Genomic DNA, 20,970 nt, shown 5'->3' on the forward strand with positions numbered 1-20,970 from the left:
TCCAACCTGTCCACCACCATTTCCCCCCCCCCCCCATCTCCTCCTCCCGTCTCCAACAAAATCCCCTCCTCTGCCATCTATCTATGTATCTCCCGGCTTCCTTCCTCTCACCCTGTTCCCACTCAACCACTCTACCATCTCCGCAGGGACTGAGCCTGCAGAGAGAGGGGAGCAGGCACAGTCCCTGCAGAGATGGTAGAGTGGTTGAGTGAGAACACGGTGAAGGAAGGAGGCCGGGAGATGGCAGAGGAGGGAGGGAGGGGGGGGGGGGGGGAGGAGGGAGGGATGGGGAGGAGGGAGTAGGGGATGGGGAGGAGGGGGGGGAGATGGGGGGGGGAGGAGGAGGGAGGGGTGGGGAGAGGAGGAGGGAGGGGGGGGAGGAGGGAGGGGTGGGGAGGAGGGAGGGGTGGGGAGACGACTTCAAATCCCCTGCAGGAATCAAACCTGCACTTCTCCGCATACAATGCGGCTGTTAAGGTGATCGCCTTAACCCCTAGACCATCAGCTAGGTAACTTACAATGGATCTCTAGGCAGTTTTGTTATGGCTTTCCCAATGAAAGACTTGAAAAGGTTTTAGTGTCCGTACCGGGATTCAAACCACAAACCTTTGGGTTGGAAGGCATGGTCTTTCACCACTGGACTACAGCCCAGCTCAAACACACAGCACATGCAGCAAGTCAAATAGATGTGGTTAAGATCAGGGTTTTCTTAACCACGACCATACCCTAACCCAATTGATATGGTGGTCGTGGTTAAGAAAACCCTGATCTTAACCACATCTATTTGACTTGCTGCATGTGCTGTGTGTTTGAGCTGGGCTGTAGTCCAGTGGTGAAAGACCATGCCTTCCAACCCAAAGGTTTGTGGTTTGAATCCCGGTACGGACACTAAAACCTTTCAAGTCTTTTTTGAATATTTTGTTTTCAATTATTAATATTATTTTCACATTTACTAATCATTAACCACTCTATTCAGGAATTGACCGACTAATCAGCAACTATCTAATGATTAACTAATATATTCACGAACTGACATGTATTAAAACAGTTAACTACTCTGAGTCTGCACTGAGTGCTCATAAGTGTCAAAATAGAAAACCAGATTCAAACATAGGCAGAATGGTTCCAGGTCCATGTTTATCATACCAGAATGTTAGCACAACAATACAAAACTCACAGCAACAAGTAGACCAGTGGTTTATTGATAGTATTCTGTGACATCACCACACAGACATCTTGGTCTGCTTGTAATCAATTAACAGGTGATTAACCACACAGCCAATGAGCTGTGTGTAGTGTAAAGTGCCATATTGGTCGGAAATGCATGTGACATCATGGGAATACTATGAATAGACAAGTCCAAGTGAATCAGTTGTTATTAAGCTTTATGAAGGCTACTTAAACAAGATAATTTAGGATAGATATAAATGTACCAAATTTTATAGCTATGTTATAGCAGACGTTTTGTCATTTCTAAAAAAATAGATTTTTCAGGTTCGCACAACATAGTATTGCATAAGGAGTTGCTCATAATAACTCTTTTTAAATCTTTAAAGTATTTTAGTTGCTGTTCTGGGTATGGCATTGCATCCCTGAGAAGGCTACATCGGTACAGCTGGGTTTCATTCAGGTTCATGTGTAAGGATACTCATTCTACAGCGGGTGTTTATATGATATACTGTGCAAATCTATATTTTTTAATCTCTTAAATTACATAATATTCCTTTGGTTTCTTCAGTGCGGTTTGCTGATATGTCAAAGAGATAGTTACACAAATAAATGACAAAACTCATAAGCAAACAGAAATGGTGAAGTGCTGCTCATTTCAGAGAGATACCGTATTGCACAGACAGATGAGATCATCTTCACGGTGGAAGAGGTTTCTCCTGCTGGAGCAGGAGTGAGCTCATCTGCCAGGGTTAAACAAGGTCGTGAGCCAGGGGTGAGTGAGGTCGTCTGCCAGGGGTGAGCGAGGTCGTCTGCCAGGGGTGAGTGAGGTCGTCTGCCAGGGGTGAGCGAGGTCATCTGCCAGGGGTGAGCGAGGTCGTCTGCCAGGGGTGAGCGAGGTCATCTGCCAGTGGTGAGTGAGGTCATCTGCCAGGGGTGAGTGAGGTCATGAGCCAGGGGTGAGCAAGGTCGTCTGCCAGGGGTGAGTGGGGGTGAGCGAGGTCATCTGCCAGGGGTGAGTGAGGTCATGAGCCAGGGGTGAGCAAGGTCGTCTGCCAGGGGTGAGTGGGGGTGAGCGAGGTCATCTGCCAGGGGTGAGTGGGGGTGAGCGAGGTCATGAGCCAGGGGTGAGCGAGGTCATCTGCCAGGGGTGAGCGAGGTCATCTGCCAGGGGTGAGTGAGGTCATGAGCCAGGGGTGAGCGAGGTCATCTGCCAGGGGTGAGTGAGGTCATCTGCCAGGGGTGAGCGAGGTCGTCTGCCAGGGGTGAGCGAGGTCATCTGCCAGGGGTGAGTGAGGTCGTCTGCCAGGGGTGAGTGAGGTCATGAGCCAGGGTGGATGGGGGCAGATCAGGGCATGGTGGGGCAGGGCAGCAGCATCAGCATGAGACACAGAGGACTGGGGCTCAGTGCCAGCCCCGATGAGTCTCTCCCTACACACACACACACACACACACACACACACACACACACACACACACACACACACACACAGGGGTCAAACCAATAGAACTGGAAAATAGAATGCCCATTGGTCACACTGTATTTGGGCGTGTCACAAACAAAAGGCAAAGTAAACAGAGTTCCAGTTTAGATGATGCCGTCACACTTAGTTTCTGTTGCTCCATTAAGACTGAATGGGAGGAGCTGCTTTGTAAGTGTGGCAACACCTGATTCCAGCAATTCTGGGTACATGTTGTGTTTCAGAGCTGTTAGCTACATGTTGTGTTTCAGAGCTGTTAGCTACATGTTGTGTTTCAGAGCTGTTAGGTACATGTTGTGTTTCAGAGCTGTTAGCTACATGTTGTGTTTCAGAGCTGTTAGCTACATGTTGTGTTTCAGACCTGGCTACACGTTGTGTTTCAGAGCTGTTAGCTACATGTTGTGTTTCAGAGCTGTTAGCTACATGTTGTGTTTCAGAGCTGTTAGCTACATGTTGTGTTTCAGAGCTGTTAGCTACATGTTGTGTTTCAGAGCTGTTAGCTACATGTTGTGTTTCAGAGCTGTTAGGTACATGTTGTGTTTCAGAGCTGTTAGCTACATGTTGTGTTTCAGAGCTGTTAGCTACATGTTGTGTTTCAGAGCTGTTAGCTACATGTTGTGTTTCAGAGCTGTTAGCTACATGTTTGTTAGCTACATGTTGTGTTTCAGAGCTGTTAGCTACATGTGTTCAGAGCTGTTAGCTACATGTTGTGTTTCAGGCCTCTTTTGGTATGGTATGGTGTTTATTCTTAATCCCCGAGGGGAAACATGGTTTGCCACCAGAGCGAGAACAGATACAAACAAGAAACAGTAACATACAGCACAATAACAATAATACAGTGGAGAGAGAGAGAGCCTCACAAAGCAAGGCTAGCAGTGTTCATTAAAGAATTTTACAGAAGCAGGAACAAAAGATCTTCTAAATCGCTCAGTAGAGCACCGAGGCATCAAAAGCCTATTACTAAACGAACTGCGCAGGGCATTAAATACATTAAACAAAGGATGGCCTTCATAAGAAAGAATAGAATTCAATTTTCTCCTTGTTCTCTTGGCTATAATCATCTCCAAAGAATCAGGGGGAAGGCCAATCACTGAGCCTGCCTTTTTAATCATTTTGTTTATCCTATTTTTGTCCATGACAGTGAGGCTGCCCCCCCAGCAGAGCACAGCATAGAAAAGGACACTAGCTAGGATACCTTGGTAGAACACATGAAGAAGTGACCTGCTGATGTCAAATGATCTAAGCTTCCTCAAGTGGAAAAGTCCAGACTGGGCCTTCTTGAACACAGAATCTGTGTTCTTCTTCCAGTCCAGCTTACTGTCCAGGTGGACACCGAGATACTTATAAGACTGGACTATTTCTACCTCCAGCCCTTTAATAATGACAGGGGAGACTTCTGCCTTCTTCCTCCCAAAATCAATAACTAGCTCTTTGGTCTTTTCAACATTGAGCAGTAAAAAATTGTCATCGCACCAGGAAACAAATAAATCAATCTCCTTTTTATAGGCCCGATCGTCACCTTTGTTGATGAGACCAATAAGAGCAGTGTCATCAGAGAATTTCTGCATATGACACATGGCCTCACTATGTCTGCAGTCCGCAGTATAAAGAATAAAGAAAAAAGGAGCTAAAACTGTTCCTTGAGGGGCTCCAGTTTTTGTCCAGATGATATCTGATACAGTGTCGTCCAGCCTAACAAACTGAGGTCGAGGCACAAGATATCTCATGCACCAGGCGATGGTTGAATTATGCAATTTATATTGAATCAGTTTATTTGCTAGAATGTGTGGCTGGATAGTGTTGTTCAGGCTCCATCTGGGCCCTTCTTGATCTAACTTCGTTCTCTCTCTTTCTTAAAAAAAAAAAAAACTAACCAACCTTGTACCACTAACCTAAACTTGTACCACTGTTCCTTCAGAAGTTGTAGTTGTCATAGACTGTGCTCCATAGTTGATTGCTCTATTGCTGACAAAAAATGTGTTATTGTAAGTCGCTTTGGATAAAAGCGTCTGCCAAATGACGTAATGTAATGTAATGTAATGTAATGAAGGCGCTCGAAAAATCAAAGAACATTTCCCTAACAGAGTTTAAATAAACGTCTTACAAATAAAGAAAAGCCACTGTCAAATCATGCGATTTAAGTGAATGTTTTGAGCTTTGAGAGGTTTGTTCATGTTTACCCATTTTGGTGGATTGTCCCAAGATCATACAAATGATGTGATTTTTGTGAACTTAAAGGCCCAATCCGTCAAAACTCACTATTACTGACGCCGGTGGCCGTTAGTGTAACTGCAGGCAGCGTGTGAACGAGCTGACGCGCGGGCACCATACTCGCACGCGCACAAGCAGTTGCCTGGCAACAGCAGAGCTGTTCGTTGCTTTGTAACGTTAACTCATAAAAGTCACTTGAAAACGGCAACCTGGACAATTTATCGGTCAGATCAGCCTCGAGATGCCCAGGAAGGATTCTGGATGAATTAGGGGACGTTATTGTGGCATGTTTGGTCGTGTTTTGGCTTGCGTTGACTGCGGGCAAGTCGATACTCATGTTAGCAAAAGCCAGGAAATAGCCTTCTCCCCCTGTATGTATGGTAATGCCTGGAGTTGACCAAACTGAACAATCAAACAATGTTTCATAAGCATAACAGTAACGTTAGGCATATTTAGGACTGTTAAATTCATTATCCACACAAGACGGTAACGTTATTAGTGGGGCTGGTGGTAATTTCTATAAATGTAAATGAATATTAGTTAGCCGCGATTAGCATCAAGCTAATGCTACTAGTATGTGCAGTCCCACTGCAGTCAGAGCCTGCTGGCTGCGGGAAGTGGATACTCATGTTTGCACAAGCCAGGAAATAGCCTGCTCCCCCTGTGTGTACGGTACCGTCAAACAATGTACCGTAAGCATAACAGACAGTAGGCTAACGTTAGGCATATTTCCGACTGTTAGATTCATTCATTATCAACACAAGACAGTAACGTTATTAGTGGGGCTGGTGGTAATTTCTATAAATATAGCTAAATCTATTAGTTAGCATCAAGGGGAGCGTGCCTATGTTCCCACAGCCCTATGTTCCCACAGCCCTTTCTTGACTATTTTATAGAGCAGCAACGCGTTGAAAATAGAACAGTGGCGTAACATAGAGCAGCGCGTGTGCTGCGCGTTGCATGCTGACAAGCCACGGCCGGTGTGAGACTTTACATTAAATATAATTGAATCTAAAAGGCGCGGCGCGTTTTTTTGCGCGACATACATGTTCGGTGTATTTTGGCCTTAAGGAGCTAAGTTTAGCAAAGGACGTGTCAAAATTATGCCAGAGAACAGCACATGTCCACAAGCCAGGGCTACTAGCAAACAATCAAAATAAGATTAATTTTTTATTTATTTAAATAAATAAAAATATTGCACTATTTATGCAGTTAACTCAACCTTTATTGCACTATTTATGCAGTTCACTCAACATTTTTGTGCCAGGAACAGGCAATCTGCAAGTGCTGTCCTTTGAAGACTATTTCAAGATTTATATTTCTGGCGCCAGCAACGCCAATGGATCTTTTCTCCTCTCGTTTCATGACGGTGGAAACAGAAATTCTGAACAACTAAAACCTTTCCTCCACGGTTTCCAGGGATCAAGCTTCCATGAATAGCAGCCATCTGAGCAAACACTGTGGACCACTCAGCACCAATGGGGCATGGCCGCGAATTACGATCAAAATATAAGGGGGTCGTCGGAACTACACCTCTCCACCAAATATCGTGAAAATCCGTGCTGTAGTATTTACGAAATAGTGCATTTGGTTTTTCAAACTGTCGCAATAGAAACAACTATGGACAGATCGTGATCAACAAAAAAGTGTTCCACGCAACACGCCTTCACCAAATTTGGTGCAAATTGGAACATTCTGCATCGAAACGTTTAGATCACATTGTGTTTTGTTATTTTTTGTGGTTTTTTGTCTCTTTGACCTTACTCAGTCATTCGTAGTGATGCATTGTGTAAGTTGGATTGTGAATGCCTTTTTGATTCTTCATTAATACAATAAAATAAAATTAAAAATTAAAATGCACACAGACAAAGAGTAAGTAAATCTTAGTAAACGTGGGAACATTATGAGAACTAGTCAAGTCAAGTCAAGTCAAATTTTATTTATATAGCACCTTTCATACACAAAGGCAATTCAAGGTGCTTTACAAAAAAATAATCGAAAAAACAAGCAGCAAAGCAATGCACATATAAAAAACACATAAAAAACACAGCCGACAGTTTTAGTTAAAATATATACTCAAATTAACAAACATGAAACATTATTTCTGTTTTAAATAAGTTACAAGGCACTCTTCAGTATTATTATTACATGTACAGTCCATTTGTTGGAAATGTACAGGAAAAATCTTTTTAAAATTACAGGCCGAGAGAGGCAGTAGTTTAGTAGCAGTTAAAAGCAAGAGTAAACATAAAGGTCTTTAGCTTGGATTTAAAAATAGGCAGAGTAGGGGCAGATCTAATGTGTTCAGGGAGTTTGTTCCAGTTATGAGAGGCATAGTGGGAGAACGCGGCTTCACCATGTTTAGATTTGGTCCTTGGGACAATTAGTAGACCAGTGCCTGAAGATCTCAGGGATCTGGATGGTTCATAGTGTAGAAGCATTTCAGAGATGTAGTGTGGGCCTGACCCGTTGAGAGATTTGTAAACTATTAGCAGAATTTTAAAGTCTATTCTAAGATTTACTGGCAGCCAATGCAGGGATTTGAGAACTGGTGTAATGTGTTCAGCTTTCTTGGTTCTTGTTAGAACTCTAGCAGCCGCATTCTGAATGAGCTGAAGTTGTTTAACAGCTTTTTTGGGAAGACCATTGAAAAGACTGTTGCAGTAGTCTAGCCTGCTAGAAATGAAAGCATGAATTAGTTTTTCAAGATCTTGTTTGGACATATAGCCTCTAATCCTTGCTATATTTTTTAGATGATAGAAGGCAGATTTTCTTATAAGCTTGATGTGGGAGTTGAAATTTAGATCAGAGTCAATAATAATGCCAAGATTTTTTACCTGGTCCTTTGGCTTCAGAGATAGGGATTCGAGGTGAGCAGTAACTTTGAGCCTATCTTCTTTTTTGCCGAAGACAATTATCTCTGTTTTGTCTTTATTAAGTTGGAGAAAATTCTGGCACATCCAATCATTAATTTGCGCAAGGCACTGACACAGTGACTCTATGGGGGCATAGTCATCCGATGAGAGGGCTATGTAGAGTTGGGTGTCATCTGCATAGCTATGATAAGCTATTTTGTTTTTTTGCATAATTAGGCCCAGAGAGAGCATATAAAGGTTAAACAGGACAGGACCTAAAATTGATCCTTGGGGTACCCCACATGTCATTTTGGTTTGGTCAGATGTGTAGTTGCCAATGGAGACAAAGTAGTTCCTGTCTTGCAGATAAGATCTGAACCACTCTAGGACCGTGCCGGAAAGCCCGACCCAGTTTTCCAGTCTGTCCAATAGAATTTCGTGGTCAACCGTATCAAAGGCAGCGCTGAGGTCTAGTAACACTAAGATTGAGATTTTACCTGAATCAGTGTTCATTCGGATGTCATTTATAACTCTGATAAGCGCAGTTTCGGTGCTATGATGGGGTCGGAAGCCTGATTGGAAAGGATCTAGGAGGTCATTGGAGGATAGAAAGGTATTGAGTTGTTGGTAGACAGTTTTTTCGAGTATTTTGCTAATAAAGGGAAGATTTGATATTGGTCTGTAATTGCTGATTATAGAGGGGTCGAGGCTACGCTTCTTTAGCAAGGGCTTAACAACTGCAGTTTTTAGAGATTTTGGGAAAATGCCTGTAAGAAGAGAGGTATTAATTATCTTCAGTATGTCGGTCGCCAGGCAACTGTAGACATTTTTTAGAAAGCTTGTTGGCAGGGTGTCTAGGCAACACGATGAGGATTTAAGGCCTCGTATCGTTTCTTCTAGTTTCTTGTGGTCAATGACATTGAACTGAGTCATGTTAATTAAGCACCTATTCTGTGGGTGCGGCGGAGCCACATTTGTTCTTGATGTGGAAATAGTTAGTCTGATATTTATAATTTTATCCCTAAAGAAGGTCGCAAATTCATTGCATTTGACATTGGATAGAAGATCAGGGGCAATTTGTGGGGGGGGGTTTGTCAGCCTGTCAACAGTGGCAAAAAGAGTGCGAGCGTCATTGGTGTTTTTGCTGATAATGTCGGAGAAGAAGAATTTTCTGGAATTTTTTAGTTCCTGGTTGTAGGAGTGAAGACTATTTTTATAGATGTCATAATCGATGTGAAGTTTAGTTTTCCGCCATTTGCGCTCGGCTTTCCTACAATCTCTTTTTTTGTTATTTACAGAGGGAGCGTTTCTCCATGGTGCTTTTTTCTTACCGGAGATTAGTTTAGATCTAATGGGAGCTACAGCATCAATAGCCTTTAGGGTTTTAGAATTGAAGTTATCTAGGAGATCATTGACAGAGGCTGAGGAGAGGGAAGGGGCCAGCGAGAAAGCCTCCATGAACCGTGTGCTAGTGCTCTCGTTGATGTAACGCTTTTTGATGGTTTTTGACCGAGTAAGAGCGATAGGGGTGATCTTGAGTTCAAGAAAAATACAGAGATGGTCGGACAGAGCAACATCACTAGCTGAAAGAAACGATGACTCAAAGCCCTTGGTGATAAATAAATCTAGGGTATGGCCTCGATTGTGAGTGGGCCCAGAGACATGTTGTAACAGGTCAAAAGTGTCAAGGAGGTTATTCAATTCTTTGGCATTATTATCATTGGGGTTGTCAATATGAATATTAAAATCTCCTGCAATAGTTAAACAGTCATGTTCTATGGAGATTATAGAAAGGAGTTCTGAAAATTCATCAAAAAAACTACTAGAGTACTTAGGTGGTCTGTATATAATCAGTAGTAAAATAGAGGGAGAGCACTTCAGAACAGCGGCCAGATATTCAAATGATGAAAAGTCGCCAAACGATACCTGCTTGCATTGAAAAGCATCAGAGAAAATAATAGCTACTCCTCCCCCTTTCTTACCGACTCTGGGGGCGTCAATGTAGTTAAAGTTAGGTGGGGCTGACTCATTAAGAACATATTCCCTGTTGTTTAGATCAAGCCAGGTCTCTGTGAGGAACATGAGGTCCAGTTTATGACTCGTAATCAGATCGTTTATTAGAAGCGACTTGCTTACAAGTGACCTAACTAGTGCAAACCACTTCTTGTAGTTTAGGGGGCTGGGGCCAAATCTGATATGGATGAATTGCTAACTAGTGCTAGTCATATTGTGTATTTTTTCATGATCATGTGTATTCTTGCATGATCAAAGGCACACAAAACTTTGAGACTGGTGTGGTTGTGCAACAAGACTATTGTTGGGAAATGTGGGAACACAGGGCCTTATTTTGGAAGAAAAAAAAATCTAAGAAATGTGGGAACATAGGGCTGTGGGAACATAGGGCTGAAATCTTAGAAATGTGGGAACATAGGGCTGTGGGAACATTGGGCTGTGGGAACATAGGGGTGACCCCCGCATGAAGCTAACGACTCACCACCGCAGCTAAATGCAGTCAAACAATAATGTTCCATGACCATAAGCATAACGGTACTAACGTTAGGGTTGCATTACTTCACACAAGACGGTAATGTTAGCAGAGTTTCTGACCAGGTGGTCAGATACTTGTACTACGGAGTGACAGTAAAAATCTTGAAAATCCATTAGCAAGCAGCTAACGTTATCTGGTCAAAACCACATTACAGTAGCTACAAGCAGCAAGTTCCCTTCATGAACCGAAAACACAGTCCTGACTCTAGTTTCCCCCCCGATGTCGGTCACATTGCTGCTGTCTGGCCAGACGGGCTTCATTAGATAAATATTTATTTATTTAGTCTGGACTTTTTCTGGAGTCTGTGTTTGTTGTTTCCTTTAGCTAGCAGCTAGCGACGAGCGTAACGTTAAAAGCTACTTCAGCCATTTCCTGTTAGCGTCTAGACAAGAGACAAGCTCGACGTGAACGCGCGAGACGTCACATCCTCTAGCTGTGGCGGGAGATGCTATCCACTTCGAAACTGCGGTTTTCCATGTATCTTCTGAACGGCTGGTCGGAGAGAAACGCCCCTGGTCGCCATTTTTAAGTGACGTCAAGGCGCATTCACTCAGTGCCAATAATAAACACTTTGTGCACATTTATTTCTCGCCAGAACCAACGGAATGGGCCTTTAAGTACATGTTTCTAATTTATCAATGGGCTTTTTAATTTATTTTTTTAATGATCCAAGTTGCAGTGGTTTACCTCTGAAGTCGGCAGGCCTGTCCTCCCAGGGTGACAGCACAATACCCAGGGCTTTCCACTGGTTACCTGACAGGGCTGCTTCCTGTTCAGCTGTTACTGCCACAGCCTGCTCATAGGAGAACATGCTGATCTGGTTCGGGTTAAACACCACCTGCAGAAGGTGACATGAGCCAAATGAGGGGAGGCACGAATTGTCAAGATGAACACACCAACATAGATAACAAGACATTTCGGGTCCCAGAACAAAAGCTGAATAGAACTCCATAGACTTGTTTTGTGGAAGTCAGGTCAGTGTACAGTAAACTAGTAATAATAGTCATTTAAGACTTACACTAAACTGCTCAGGTGGTATCATTGAGATAGCCAGAGGTGTGATTCCTTCAATTTGGTCCCTCACCAAAGCTGACATGGACATATCTGGAAGACCAGCTGCACAACGAGAAAGTGAAGTAGCATCAATGCTCCCAGAGCTAAACAGCCACCAACATAACTGAGTGAAAAATCACATTTAGCAGATGATCACAGAGAGGATTGTTCATATCAGGGTGCTCAACATGAGGAGAGTGGATGTGTCTTACCTGCCAGAACTCCAATCTCAATGAAGACATCAGTCTTCCAGTTACCTGTGGGTCCAAATGCAAGACTGTGTTGCAGAAGGTCGACGAGAGCCAGCAACTGGTCTGGTGAGCAGGACAGCCTCAGCTGACCCAGCCACAGCACAGCCTTACTGCAGCCACCAGGGGGAGACAGCAGGTTACACAGTAAGTAAAGGGGACAGAAGTACCACAGGAATGAGTCCGGACCTGGATGTTAACACTTCCGCCTCTTATGTGTAAAAGTCAATGGGATTTATGTGTGAGGATTTTGGTTGAATGCTTGAAATAAGGTCTGTGGTTAACAAAAGTTTATGACTTTTATGATTTTCAGTACAGAAGCGTAGGCTACAGTGTAAATGAAGCTACAGTGTAAATGAAGCATACAGTGTAAATGCGTTTTTTTATGAGATTTTCAGAAAATGCTTCAACAGTCATAAAAGCGGTCCTCATATATCTACACACACACACACATACAGTACATATAGTGTGTGTGTGTATATATATATATATATATATATATATACACACACACATACAGTATATACATATATACACACTATATATAGATCTTTTTGTGAATGTACAGCCCATTTTTAAACCAGCAGTATTTATATATAATACTAGTATAATAATATTATACTAGTAAATAGATAATAATATTATAGTATAATAATATACAATATAATAGTATAATAATAATAGATATATATACACATACACTAGGGTATTCACGACTACTGAATTTTAGTAGTCATCGACTACTTCCAAATAATAGTTGACTAGTCGATTAATACCGCTGAAGATATATTTTTTTCACACAATAGAAATGATCAATTCTCATCAAAAGGGTCTCAAAAACAGCCAGTAAAGGGTTAACTTAATGTAGGCGGGACCAATGTGGAGATATGTGAAATAGCAGAGTCCTGATTGGCTCTGAGAGGCTGTTTACAAATGAGCCATTACACCCCAGCAGCTTGTCTGAGTTGGAGATAGCGACTGTTTGACTTCAGTAACAACATAGACGAGTCTTTCTGTCTATTCACCTTATTCACCACACCCACTTTTTCTCTCTTCCGCGTTCAACGCAAACGTATTTGTTCTTCCGGTTCAGCGCTAGTTGCCTACTGTGGCTAATATTAGCCGCTAGTTAGTTATGTTATATGGCAGTAAAATGCCACTGAATGACCAAATTGATATAACTTTTAACCATTTCGAGTAACACTGTTTCCATACGGATCACCAGCGTTAGTTTGTTTTTTATAAACGTGGCTATATTCATAACGTTTCTATCTCGGATGCGTTATTTTGAATCCCACATAGGTTACGCCTGGCGCAACCTAGGTGGGTTTCAGGACAAAACAGTCTCGACTCCACTAACGTCATCTTTAGAGCACAATATTCCTGGAATGCAAGTTTAACTAAACAGTTACATGTCCTCTGCATTCTACATAAAATTAAGATATTACGGGTTGTTTTATTTTGTATGTTACATACTTATTGGCCAAGATATGTTAGTTTATGGGGGAGTAATTCTGCCAGTTTAGGAGGAGAGTGTGGGCGGCCATCTTGCCTGCGAGGTTTTTGGCAAGTCTAAAACGGAAATACTATTACGAAATGACGTAATGCGGAAGCGTCCATGTGTGGGCAAAGAATAAGGTGAATAAGTACCTTCAATTCTGTTGATTTAACATGGCGTCATGTGGAAAATGAGTGTTCAAACAAATCTATGTTCAATTTATGTATTTATTCTTCACCACAGATGAACGATTAGTTGATTATGATGCATAGTGTCGACTAGTGTTTTTTTGTTGACTGTGAAAGCCCTAATATACACGTATAAACACTAGGGCTGTGAATCTTCACTAGCCTCACGATTCGATTACGATTCAGAGGGCTACGATTCGATTCGATTCGATTATCGATGCATCTCGATACATCTTAAATCAATGCATCACTTTTTTCCCCCAATATTCCCCAATGATTTATTTTTTCTCACTTTCTTTTTTCTCACTGCGTGACTACTTTTAAAATAAAAGTGCATTTGGAATTGCATTGTATTATGATCCATAATTAAAATAAACAACTGCATGTACTTCCATTATATTTTATTTGATTATTAACACATTGACTGCCAGCCGTTTTTTTTTTGCTGTAGGTAGCTTCTGCCAGGCCGTTTTTTGAGGATTCTGGCTCATTTTACAAGAGCCGAGGATTCTTTTCTGCTTGGAGTTTGTGAACACGAAGTTCACAAAAGTACTAATAGAATGTGTGCTTTCTCTGTCTAAAAGAGTTAGTTTGTAGAGTTAGTAGTTATGTAGATATTAGCCGTTGAGTACAGCATGGTTTCAGCTGTCTGAGAGTGAAAGCTGAGATAATCGCAGTTTTGTGAAATTCAATCAAACAGGCAGAACAGTCACTTTAACCATTTATTTTTGGCATCAGTGAGAGATCAGACATCCAAACAATATAGTTCCGAACGCCCTCTCCTTCAACTCCTCCCTCCGTGGGCGTGTCTAGTGGCTTTCAGCCTGCGTTTGTCACAAGCGAGTGCTCTGCTGCTGCTGCTGCGAGTTTGAGCAGCCTCCCTCCCTGGCAGCGAGTTTGAGCAGCCTCCCTCCCTGGCAGCGAGTTTGAGCAGCCTCCCTCCCTGGCAGCGAGTGTGGATAGGGCTCACTCGTCTCTTGGGTTTGAGAGCCCCGATGAAGCCCCGTGCGACTCTAGGCTTTATGCTGCCCACCCAGTCCATTTCTGGAACCCCCCACCGCAGCAGCGCGAAAGCGTCCCCGCCTACAGTATGAGAATGAGGCTCGTTCGTTTCTGGGTTTTCGGAATGCGTGCGATTCTGGCCTTTCTGCGGGCGTTTCAAAGTGTGTTTCACCCATAATATATTATGCAAATTTGCAATCCCCCGTGTGCTGCTGCTGGCGCGGCCCGAGAGCGGCGAGTCTGGTGACTGATGACTGTAAAATCGGCAAGCCATTTCCTTGAGAATGGAGGAAGCAGCCGCGGGAGGCGGCTGCTTTTGGTTGACTTTCTCTCTGTCGGGAGGGCACCGTCGCCACCTAGCTGGTCGGTAAAATAGATTATACACATTCTCTTCCTCCAATTCTGGGATAGGAGACGTAAAAGGGGTTGATCGATGTCCCACCGTCAAAAAAAAAAAATGTTTATGTAAGCCGAGATATCTCGTCCTTGGCACTCAACGGTTGGATCATGTAAGCCGAGATATCTCGTCCTTGGCACTCAACGTGTTAAAAAAATAAATAAAAATAATAATAATCGATTCTTGACATTTGTGAATCGATGCAGAATCGTGCACGTCCGCATCGACGATGCATCTTATAATCGATTATTTTTGACACCCCTAATAAACACACACACACACGTCTCACCTGAACTCCACAGCATTGAAAAAACGCATCTCTGTTGTTTTAGCTCCACACACGATGTATCCCATCGCCACAAAAGTGCTGGAGTCCAGCTGTGAAGGTTTCTGCTTGGTGGCGTTTAACAAGCGGCTGAACAGCACAGCCAGCTAGGATGAAAGCCATGGAGAGAATGAGTGAGCGTAAAATAGCCTCAAACAGGATTGTAGGTGGATGTATTAGCAACGTACTTGTACCTTCACCCTGTATTGTATAGCATGCCAGTGCTACTTGTACAATTTGTTTCAGAAAGCGAGTGAACACACAACACAGTGGATGTAATATGTCTCCGGCTATGACCGAAGCTGATACCTGTCTGTCTGTCCAGGTGTTGACTGATCCCATGGCGTAGATACTCCTCAGCTCGGACAGACGGAGGGTGCCCAGCTCTGCTTCTGACATCTCCACCGCTAGTCCACCCAGCTGAGCGACCAGGGACGGAGACATGGAGCGGATGTGGCCATGCACCTTCATGCGCGTGTTCACGCATACACACACGCATGCATGCACACACACACACACACACACACACAATCCCAGAGAGACCCCAGTTAAAACATGGCAGACATTTTAGCAACATTTCACATCCATAAAACCATATTCACCAACTTAAAGTCTTTATTTATTGTTTTTGAAAAGCGTAGCAAACAATATACTAAAACAATATATTCTTCCAACAATAAGAAATCTATTAAATCACCTTTGTACATTTGTACTACATGTTTTGCAATTAAAAAAAGACAACCCTAACAACTGGATTTAGGAGGGGTTTCAAATGTAAACAGGAAGTATGGAAATGTCCCATAGGGAAGAAGCCTGGAATGAAATGCATGTGTGATGTGACGTGATGTGATGTTCTCACTGTGGTAGTTCCTGCATGATGGATGGCTGGAAGAGAGTCTCACCTCTTTGACTTTCTTGAGCAGCTGTTGGCATTGGTAGGGTGTAGGAACGGGTCGTGGCCCATCAAGGAACGGGTCGTGGCCCCCCCCCCCCTCCCCCCCCTCCGGCTCTGGCTGATGGCCCTCCAGGCTTATCACCTTCCCCTCCCCCTCATCCCCCAGGCTATAGACAAGTTTCCCAGCGCTGGCCTAGGGCGGCGCCATAGCAGCCTTATATGTTCCCGGCTTCCGGTTAAGTCCACATAGCGTCCACAGCAGCCTGATGTTGCCAATAAGCTACGACTTAAATAGAGACTTATTACATCATATGTTTTCCGCCCCCTGTATGTTGAGTGTTGGTGAAAAAGAAAAATATAGCAGACGCTTTCTTTACTGTAGAGCGCCGTTTAAAAGCTGCACAACAAGCAGCATCAGTCCCGCCGGCCAGCGCTGGACCCGCTGTGAGGAAACACACAGGAGGAAACCGAAATGTCAAAACAGACATCCCTTGCTAGGCCAGTCCTTTTTTTTTTAATCGAGATCATGCAACAAGTAGCCTACTTCAGCCGAGGCCAGCAAGACGGCAGGAAAGAAACAGAAGCGTGCCTGCCGCCGTCAAAAGCAAAAGAGACCCGACGTAGGCTGTCAATTTAGCGGAGGTAAAAAGCCTTTTTACCTACTCGGGCGAATCAATCAATCAATCAATGGCTCGCGCTTGTTGCCCGACGCTCGTATGATGAGGAGATGAATCAAAATGCTTACCACCAATAAAGCCACATGCGAGCCGAGAACGAGTGCAGGAGAGCTGACGCAGGTGCCAGGTGTGGAGTGGGAGAGATTAAGGTGCGTAGCCTATTGCTGGAGATTCAAGTTGTGCGCTGTCTGCACTCTGCACTGACACTGTCGCACTTATTACTTTTAGCTGCGTTGTTTTTTCATCAAGGCAATGTCCAGAAGATATGGGTTCATGAATGTCTGCAAATGCAGATAGATAGGCTACAGTAGGAGTGTGCATGCATGTTGTCTGTTTCAATAACGAAAGCGTCCTTACCGAGAACGACGTGCCGACCAATTAAATATTCTTGCTGCGAAATCGGCCTCTTAATGACAACACTGGAATAATAGCCGTAATATTCATTCACAACGGGGGTAATTTGATGAAATACATAGCGTTACAACATACCCGACCTACTTTGTTGCTGTGGAGATATTGGTACGCTTCGGAGCTTTTGAGATTGTTCATCGCGTTGCCATCCACCGCCATTGATTCCTCAAAATACGCTATAATCCTGCCTGTAGTTACGTTCGGCCATTTACACATATTATCTTCCCATGTGTCCAGTGTCAACGGGTGTGGGATAGACACTCTTTCATTAGATAGGAGACTCGCAGAATGATCCCAAGTTTGCATTTTTTCGGCGGTCGCTATGGCTACTACGGTAGTACGTTACGCTTCTCCGTATTCACAAACACCGGAACCGACAGACACGATCGCGGCCGAGTCCGGAAGCAAACCGGAAGTGCCCAGGAAACTTGTCTATACCCCGTCACCCAGAGACGAGGCTACACCGCCCCCCCCCCCCCCCAAAGGGCTTCAGAGCTGATGATGCCCCCCCCCCCCCCACCCACGCTGACCATCACAGCGGACCAGGTGAGGAATCAGCTTATGAGGCTACACACTAGGAAAGCAGCTGGCCCGGATGGCGTCAGCCCCATGCTGCTCAAAGCCTGTGCCCCCCAGCTTTGTGATGTGCTACAGCTGATCTTCAACAAGAGCCCGAGTCTCCAAAGGGTCCCCGTGATGTGGAAAATGTCCTGTATCGTCCCTATACCTAAAAAGCCAAGACCCTGGAGAAACTCGTCCTGGAGCAGCTCAGGCCTATGGTCAAACCATCCCTAGACCCCCTCCATTTCGCCTACCAGCCCCGACTGGGAGTGGGGGACGCTGTCATCTACCTGACCAACCGCGCCTACGCCCACCTTGACAACCCGGCCAGCACTGTGAGAGTCATGTTCTTCGACTTCTCCAGTGCTTTCAACACCATCAGGCCGGCTCTACTGGGTGAGAAGCTGACGGCGATGCGGGTGGATGCCCCCCTGGTGGTCTGGATTGTGGACTACCTGTCTGGCAGACCACAGTATGTGCGCCTGCAGAACTGTGTGTCAGACAGAGTGGTCAGCAATACAGGAGCACCACAGGGGACGGCCTTCTCTCCCTTCTTCTTCACCATCTACACCACGGACTTCACCTACCAGACAGAGTCTTGCCACCTTCAGAAGTTCTCTCACGACTCTGCGATAGTGGGATGTATCAAAGATGGCGACGACGATGAGTATCGGGATGTGGTGGCCAACTTTGTCACATGGTGTGAGCAGAACCACCTGCAGCTCAACGTGTCAAAGACAAAGGAGCTGGTGGTGGACCTGAGGAGGGTCAAGGCTCCGGTGACCCCTGTTTCAATCGACGGGGTCAGTGTTGACATAGTGGAGGATTACAAGTACCTTGGAGTGTACATTGACAATAAACTAGACTGGGCTAAGAACTCTGATGCACTCTACAAGAAGGGGCAAAGCCGTCTCTACTTTCTGAGATGGCTGAGGTCCTTCAACGTCTGCCGGACCATGCTGAGGATGTTCTGAGTCGGTAGTGGCTAGTGCCTTCCTGTATGCTATTGTGTGCTGGGGCAGCAGGCTGAAGGCAGCGGATTAGTGTTAATTTCGTCGACGAAAAATGTTAGTCGACTACCTTTTTCCCCAAGACTAAGACGAGACTAAAATGTTCAGACTTTTAGTTTCATTGACTAAGACAAGACTAAAATACTCAAACTTTTAGTCGACTAAAACTTGACTAAACAAAAAGACGATGAGGTTGAATAAATATGATAAAAACTAACAAGGACATTTGACACAGGACTAAGACTACGACTAAATTTAAAAATAGACAACAAAATTAACACTAATTATAGACTGTTTCCCCCCCTCAATGCAGCAGTTCAGTTTCCTGTGTTGCAGCATCATAGATCTAGCTGACATTTAGCTGTCTGAAAAACATTTGCAGTAGTTACAACAGAATCCACCCAGTCTTAGCTAAGGGTCTTATCTATATGTGTATGAGGCATTGTGTTCCCAAAATGTACAGCTACTTGCTTGTCTACATTATATCCAGAGAGGTCTGAGTGCTTTCCACACAGCACAGCCAGCCTCCCTCCATTCTCCCCTCAGCTGCGGGCTGAGCAGGGACTGTAAATATGCCGACACTGGCCCGGGTGGGCAGGGTCAGCATTAATTTCCCTGGGAAAGAGTTGCCAACACTGCTTCGAAATACCATTACTAGTGAAGCGCATCAGCAGATTCAACAGTTTTCATTGACTAAAACTAGACTAAAATGTGAACAGTTTTTGTTGACTAAGACTAGACTAATATACTTATGGTTTTATTTGACTAAGCTGAGACTAAAATGCTCAAACTTTTAGTCGACTAAAACTTGACTAAATAAAAACAGGATGAGGTTGACTAAATATGACAAAGACTAACAAGGACATTTAACACGGGACTAAGACTAAGACTAAATAAAAAAATAGCCGACAAAATTAACACTACAGCGGATGCCAACAGACTCAACAAACTGATCCGTAAGGCCAGGGACATTGTGGGGCTGGATCTGGGCTCTCTGACTGCGCGCACACACCTACACACACACACACACACACACACACACGCACGCACACACCTAAACACACCCACACACACCCACACACACACACACACACACACACACACACACACGGTTGAATGCTCTCATTTAGGACACTTCATGCCCAAAAGAACATGTGGGACCAAGTAAAAGTTAGCTTTCCTGCTCAGGACTAGACAGGAAGTGGTGCGATTTTGCTGCGTCAAGTTACCTACTGTATGAGTTAACCAGGGTGAGACAGGAAGTAGAGCGATTTTGCCTTCAGAGTAAAAGCTTAGATTGTGAAACTTTTTTCAGATTTCCCCTCCATTTGTACTTGGCCAATTTCCCCCTGCTCTGCTGCCCAGGGTCACTGCTCCACCCTCTGCCAATCTGGGGAGAGCTGTAGACTAGCACCATGCTTCCTCCAAGACATGCCAGCCGCTTCAGGACACATACCCTTAATCTGGCTTCCCACCCGCAGACCCATTGCCCGACACCCGACTAATCCGGGGGCGCGAACCTGCGACCCTCGTGTTGGTAGGCAGGGAATCTACCGCTACACTACCTGGACGGCCTAGATTGTGAAACTTTTGAGAAAAGTTGGAAAATAAAGCTGGGCTGTGCAGAGCAACAGAAATTGTTTGAGAGGTATAAAAGTATAATGTAATAATATAAACGCACCACACATTGTCCAGTCTTCAGAAAGTAATACAATTATTTATCTATTATGTATTAATTTAATTTAATTAATTAAAATGTATTTATCAATGTCCTTTGTTGCTCTGTAAAGCACTTTGCACAAGCACTGACAATTGTTTAAAGGGCTTTAGAGATGAATTTGACATAGTTTTCAAAGCTATCTGGTTTTACCTTTGGAGAAAATGAGGAGTTGGAAGATCTCTCTCTGGAGCATTCTGGGGAAATGAAAACACCAGCATGTACACTTTAACTTTGAAATAACCACTAAATAAAGATTGTGAAATAAACTCCTAAGTGTATTACTAATAAATGCCACTGGATGAATTAGAGTACCAGTAGTCATGTGTCAATAGAAGTTTAGAAGACACCTACCCCCTGCACCCAGGGGTGCTGGAGGACCTGAGCAGCACTAAGACGCAGAGTGGGTGCTGGAGGAGCTGAGCAGCACTGAGACGCAGAGTGGCTGCTGGAGGAGCTGAGCAGCACTGAGACGCAGAGTGGCATCCCAGACCAGCAGCTTGGATATGAGGTCCTTGGCTCCCTCTGAGATGTGAGCCCAGTCCTTGTCTGGAAACTCATACTTGCCCTCCTGGATGCTCTCAAACAGGTGACTCTGAGGAGAGATAATATCACAGAAAATTAGTTAATATTGTTCATATATCACAGTTTCGTAGTGTTACAGTCATCCCCCTTTCGCATGTAGATATGATCAATATTTATGTCTTTGTTGTGGCTGTTCATCTT

At 44.1% G+C, this 20,970-nt stretch overlaps 1 protein-coding gene across 2 annotated transcripts in view; it reads right to left on the reverse strand.

Annotated features, from left to right (window-relative positions):
- Positions 1-1,120: 1,120 nt before the first annotated feature.
- The window catches only part of LOC310771376 (sodium/hydrogen exchanger 1-like), a 30,306-nt gene continuing 10,456 nt past the window's right edge, over positions 1,121-20,970 (reverse strand). Inside the window, exons 1-8 of one of the 2 annotated variants that reach the window (XM_083664001.1) lie at positions 20,599-20,690; positions 20,398-20,441; positions 15,283-15,438; positions 14,938-15,080; positions 11,528-11,676; positions 11,281-11,378; positions 10,950-11,100; positions 1,121-2,598 (exon numbers count right to left, since the gene is read on the reverse strand). In XM_083664001.1, coding sequence (XP_083520127.1) covers positions 2,516-2,598; positions 10,950-11,100; positions 11,281-11,378; positions 11,528-11,676; positions 14,938-15,080; positions 15,283-15,417 — 759 coding nt within the window. In that variant the 5' untranslated portion in view covers positions 15,418-15,438; positions 20,398-20,441; positions 20,599-20,690 and the 3' untranslated portion in view covers positions 1,121-2,515. Of the gene's footprint in view, positions 2,599-10,949; positions 11,101-11,280; positions 11,379-11,527; positions 11,677-14,937; positions 15,081-15,282; positions 15,439-20,397; positions 20,442-20,598; positions 20,840-20,970 lie in introns of those variants that run through there. The other variant, XM_083664002.1, reaches the window with a different exon arrangement.

Source organism: Poromitra crassiceps (assembly GCF_964638095.1).
Source record: "Poromitra crassiceps genome assembly, contig: HAP1_SCAFFOLD_572, whole genome shotgun sequence".
Taxonomy (NCBI): domain Eukaryota; kingdom Metazoa; phylum Chordata; class Actinopteri; order Beryciformes; family Melamphaidae; genus Poromitra; species Poromitra crassiceps.